Source organism: Melitaea cinxia, chromosome 7 (assembly GCF_905220565.1).
Source record: "Melitaea cinxia chromosome 7, ilMelCinx1.1, whole genome shotgun sequence".
Taxonomy (NCBI): Eukaryota; Metazoa; Arthropoda; class Insecta; order Lepidoptera; family Nymphalidae; genus Melitaea; species Melitaea cinxia.
In genome coordinates this window covers 5,627,867-5,632,637 of record NC_059400.1, presented here as the reverse complement: position 1 = coordinate 5,632,637, position 4,771 = coordinate 5,627,867, and the positions used below count along the sequence as shown (strand labels likewise).

General features: G+C 35.7%; 1 protein-coding gene across 1 annotated transcript; it reads right to left on the bottom strand.

The window, feature by feature from the left end:
* Window positions 1–1,287: 1,287 nt before the first annotated feature.
* On the bottom strand, window positions 1,288–3,371 carry LOC123655009. The gene is made up of 4 exons (XM_045590861.1): window positions 3,144–3,371; window positions 2,958–3,061; window positions 2,774–2,889; window positions 1,288–2,691 (listed from the first exon to the last, which is right to left on the bottom strand). Exons 1-4 carry the CDS (start codon window positions 3,369–3,371, stop codon window positions 1,841–1,843), a joined length of 1,299 nt encoding a protein of 432 aa, XP_045446817.1. The 3' UTR covers window positions 1,288–1,840.
* Between the last annotated feature and the right edge of the window lie 1,400 nt (window positions 3,372–4,771).

Sequence of the window (4,771 nt, the reverse complement as noted above, 5' to 3'; positions counted from 1 at the left end):
TTTAGGCTTAAAATTGATAGCCATAAGCCATTTACTATTTTACCATTACCATTTTATGCTACGATGTCACAAATTGGTAGAAAAAAAAACGAGATCAAATATTTACATTAAAACAAACAATTCAAGTATTTGTATTGACTTTATTTGTGAAAAAAACCGAAATCAGAAAAACATTTTCTTTTCCTGGAAATAATCGAGACTGGTCCGAGTCCATTGTTTAAAGGCAACACAATTAATAATTGCGTAATTAACATGAGTATCATCTATTTGATTTACCTTAAATTATTAATTTAGGTTAATTGTACCTTGATTTTAAAGTTCAATTTTTCTGGAAATTATATCGTTTTCCTCAAAAAGTTAGGCACTTGAGACTCAAGCAATTATTATTAATGGCTAGTAAGTAGTAACTTGCTACTTGTGGTTTCATAATAGCTTTATGTATAGAATTTCTATTGTTCTTTGCATGTTAAAGAAACACCGGTACTTAGGGTGAAAATGTTGTTAAATAGGTTAAGGGTGGCAAATTTTCGTCACTAATTACAAACTGCACTTCTCATAATTACAGTACGTAATTTTTTATTTTTATATTCTGTTTTTAGGTATCTTTTGTAAATTGTTATATTTTGATTATAATTATAAGCTAAAACAACATTACGATCACAAATAGAATTAAATAATTAAATGTTGGTTTGCTAGTATGTCCAATTAATAAACTTATCTACAATTTAATTTGTGCTATTTTTTTTAATTCAATTAAATTTTAAATTTTTGTCTCAGTGTTTACGATAAAAGAGTACAATTTCAAAGAGAAATAGTGACTCTAAATGAATTAATTTTATGTGTACCCATAAAACAGTAGACACGTACCTTCACGTTTCCATTACTAAACTTTAGCTCGTAAAAGTTCTAACAATTGATTTTTTCTGTCCCTCATGCTCATAAAGCTTTGATACTTCGAGTAACAGGATGTGACCATACTTGAGGGAAATAAACAATAAATATACTCATTTTTCCTTTGGTTGTCTTTTGTGAATTTAACTTATATATTTTAAATGAATTGTAAAATTCTTGCATTATTTAAAAATATGGTTAAATTAAATACTTTTAAGTAATTTTTAGAAGTTTTTAATACACATATCTTCATAAACATTTATTCTTAATAAATACACACAAGTAATTTGTTTTCTATATTTTCTGATTTATCCATTTAAAAATAAGATATTTACATACTTAGTGTACATTTTTTTCATAAGATTAAATGATAAAAAAGAAATGAAAAGTCCAAAAAACATCGATAAAGTTTTATTGTTAAATGACGACTGAGTCATATTCGACTTTTAAGCGTACGTTTCTCCCGACGCAACATATCATTTTAATTATCTGCTATACAATAATAAAGTTTAATCGATAATGGTTAACATTTGATTACAAGATAAAGACTGTAGACAATGAGACGGGATAGGGCACGGAGCGCAGGGGAAGACGCTTCGAGCGCGACGTGGAAATTGCGCGTCCGTTAATTACAAATACTTACAATTTTCTAACTAACAATAAGTCTAATAATTTTGATTGCTAATATCAAAAATTTTACAATGAAAATAGAATTTACTCTAAAAATAATTTAACGCAGAGCGAGCGTCGGTCGTGAGTCGACTCAGGACGACCGGCGCTGGCGTCCAGCGAGCAGTCTATCACATTGAAAGATTATAAAGTAAAGTACATCGACCACAAAGGGCGATGAACCGTCTCGTGCTGGTTTCAGTCACCACCTGAGAAACTAATCAGTACTCGACAATTATATAATATACATATATAAGAATTTTAAAAGTTTCTTCCAGGCTTACACGAAAAGATCTTTTAATGATGAGCAGAGGTTAGCATCACATCCTTCTTCCTCCTCGGACCTGTTCATGAACCACCGTTCACCTTCACTGCGCCCCGCCCGACTCGTACTTGGTTGTGACTCAATTTCAGGTTTCTTTGGGGCTTCTTGTGGCACTGAAGATGTTGATGGTCCAGTTGTAGAAGTATTGCCACTACGAAGAAATACTTCAATAGCACTTCCGAGGGCACTTGCATCTACTACTGAACCAGAAGGCCTATCCCATACTACAGCTGCTGCATCTCCAGGAGCTGACTTTGAATCAGGTGCAAACGTTACTTTCGGTTTCTTCGCTTCATTTTCTTTCTTTTTAGTAGCAAGCGTTTGGTGTCGACGGGTAAACCATGTTGCTCCTGATTCTGATAATTTTTCACGAAGCGTCGATGCATCAAAACTACTAGAGCGCATATCAGCGAGGCGTCTGCTGCGATCAGGCTTACCGCATCGATCTATTTCTGTAGCCGAAGAAGTAAGAGCATTTAGCATGAGCTTAAGATCTGTATCGGTGCAAACAACGCCGGCTCCGCTACGAGGTGGTATGGGAGGAGGAGGGGGCATTTCAGATCCACGACGACGTGCCGGAATGGGTGGCAGAGGAGAGCCGATAAAATCTGAATGTCTGCGTCCTCGATTTGTATATCTGATGGATCCACTTACTGGGGATCGTTCATCTAGTGGTTGCACTTCGCAAACTTTTTCACTTGATGTGTTCCAAAGTCGCATTCGTACTTTACGAGCTTGAACAATATCATCCATTATGTCCAATTGAAGGTTGTGCGTACTTCCCAGGGTATCAGTGGCTGGTGGACCTATAAAAAGTAAGCATATGAATTATTTTGATTGTAAATTTTATTTGTATATGTATTTATATACAGGAAAAATTAGCTTTACATTTTTTGGCTCCCGAATCACGTCGACGAGCTAGAGCTGGGAAAGCTGCAATCGATTCTCGACGTCCACGCCCGAAAAGTGCTTGAGGTACTCTTGATATCGTGACTACGGAATGTCTGAAAAGAAAATCCTTTTGTAAAAATGAAACAAAACGATTTAATAAAATTATGTTAATTTAACTTACCTTCGACCTCCCGGCTGTGGCGAAGCTTGGCTTAAGGTGGCCAGAAAAGCAGCTTCTCGTGCTTCACGTGCTGTGCCTTCTCCACGTTCTGACAATCGTCGTACCTGGCATATTTTTATGATTTACTAAAAATAAGATAACGTTGCCAATTTTTAATATAAGATTAACATCATTCTATTTACATACCTGACTAGCGGTAGGTCCAGATGTGCATGACGGAGTGGGAAGAGAATGTTTGCGTGTTTCCCGCCACGGTGACAAATGGTATGGATCTGGTGGAGATTCTTGATCCTCGGAGAAGCCACGGATGGGCATAGGCGCCCGATAAGACTCAGATTCCTCAACGCCGCTCTCCTCCACCACAATCAAGGGCTCGCCGCCGCCGGTGATGGCCATTGAACCGCGCCGCATCATGGCTACGAGAAGAATTAGGTTTAAAGTATGCTTCTTTTTTTTAAGTAGAGCTAGTGTAATAACATAAAAAGAAAAAATCGTCAGTGTCGGTCCTAGCTTTTTAAGTGACTACCTTGGGGATTGCTGATTTGAAGTGCCAATATAAATCACACGCAGATAAGCAAAATTGCATGACAAACAAAACAAGGAACACGGAGCTAAGAGCTTTTCTTAAGTTGGTGTGCGGACACGCCACGGTAATTAGAATATAGAAGTTCTTTGTAAAACATAAGTTAAATTAATTTAATCTTAATTACTTAAAACAGAAGGCGAAGCAGAAGTGAATATTATAATATTACGGATTATACAAGTTCGGACACGTAAAATTTGCTAATCGGAGAATGGCTGTTAGGTATTATGCCTCTATACGTAAAAAAGTCTATGAATAGTAAAGTTTCTCCGTATTTTATATAAAAATTCAAGGTAAGATTTTACAAAATGTATCGACATTTTTTTTGAAATTATAATGTATAGACCATTTTGTTCGATAACTTGCCACCATCTCGTAGGTAATGACAGGATTTTCTTGCTGTAGAAATTTTGGGATTTCTCATTAAAAACTGGGTCAAGTAGTTTTGACAGTCCTGAACAGACTAAAACAGATGGAAATCTGATAGTGCAAGATTGAGGCTATATATGGTTCTATTATGGATTAAGACTTCCCAGTCAAACTCTCTCGATTTTTGTTGAGTAGCTAAAGACATATTATGTGGACGGGCATTATCGTGATGAAAGACCACAATTTCAAAAAAATTCAAAATTCTTTTGATCAATTCTGGCTACTTTCTTTTCAATTTCTTGCTTAAGCCTCATCAGCTGTTGATAGTCTAAATCCGAATCGATGGTTTTGCTCAACGTTAAAATCTCAACTCAACATCACCTAATTGCGTGCCAAATCGGGTTTCGCGATAGGATTCCAGGTTAGCGCGCGAGTCTGTGCAGCTTGACCGACCTTTGACTACGATCTCTTTCGTATATTCTTATAGTTAGGTGATCCACTTTTCGTCATCAGAAATCAATAAAATGCATGTTTTGTTTTTCTAATTACTAAATACTTATAGGTTGTTTTCTTTCTTTTTTCTTTTAATGTATAGTTCATGAATAAAATTTAATATTTATTTTTTGGAGTGTTTACACAATAGAGTGACAATTTAGGTTTTTTTATACAGTTGTGTAGATCGGTAAACAAGCGTACGGAACACGAGATAGTAAGCCATAATCGTAGCTTATAGATGCTGCAACACCAGAATCATCGTAAAATCATTGCCGAAAAGTTCCACTACCTCCGCCACCACAGGAACACAACGATAGAAAAGTAACAATAATTTTACACCATATAAATAACAGTTTCAGTGCATGAA

Coding starts and splice junctions, on each gene's coding strand:
- LOC123655009 (XM_045590861.1), bottom strand. CDS start 3,371: ATGATGCGGCGCGGTTCAATGGCCATCACCGGCGGCGGCGAGCCCTTG. Junction 3,062..3,143: donor CTGGACCTACCGCTAGTCAG/GTATGTAAATAG, acceptor AAAATATGCCAG/GTACGACGATTGTCAGAACG. Junction 2,890..2,957: donor CCACAGCCGGGAGGTCGAAG/GTAAGTTAAATT, acceptor TTTTCTTTTCAG/ACATTCCGTAGTCACGATAT.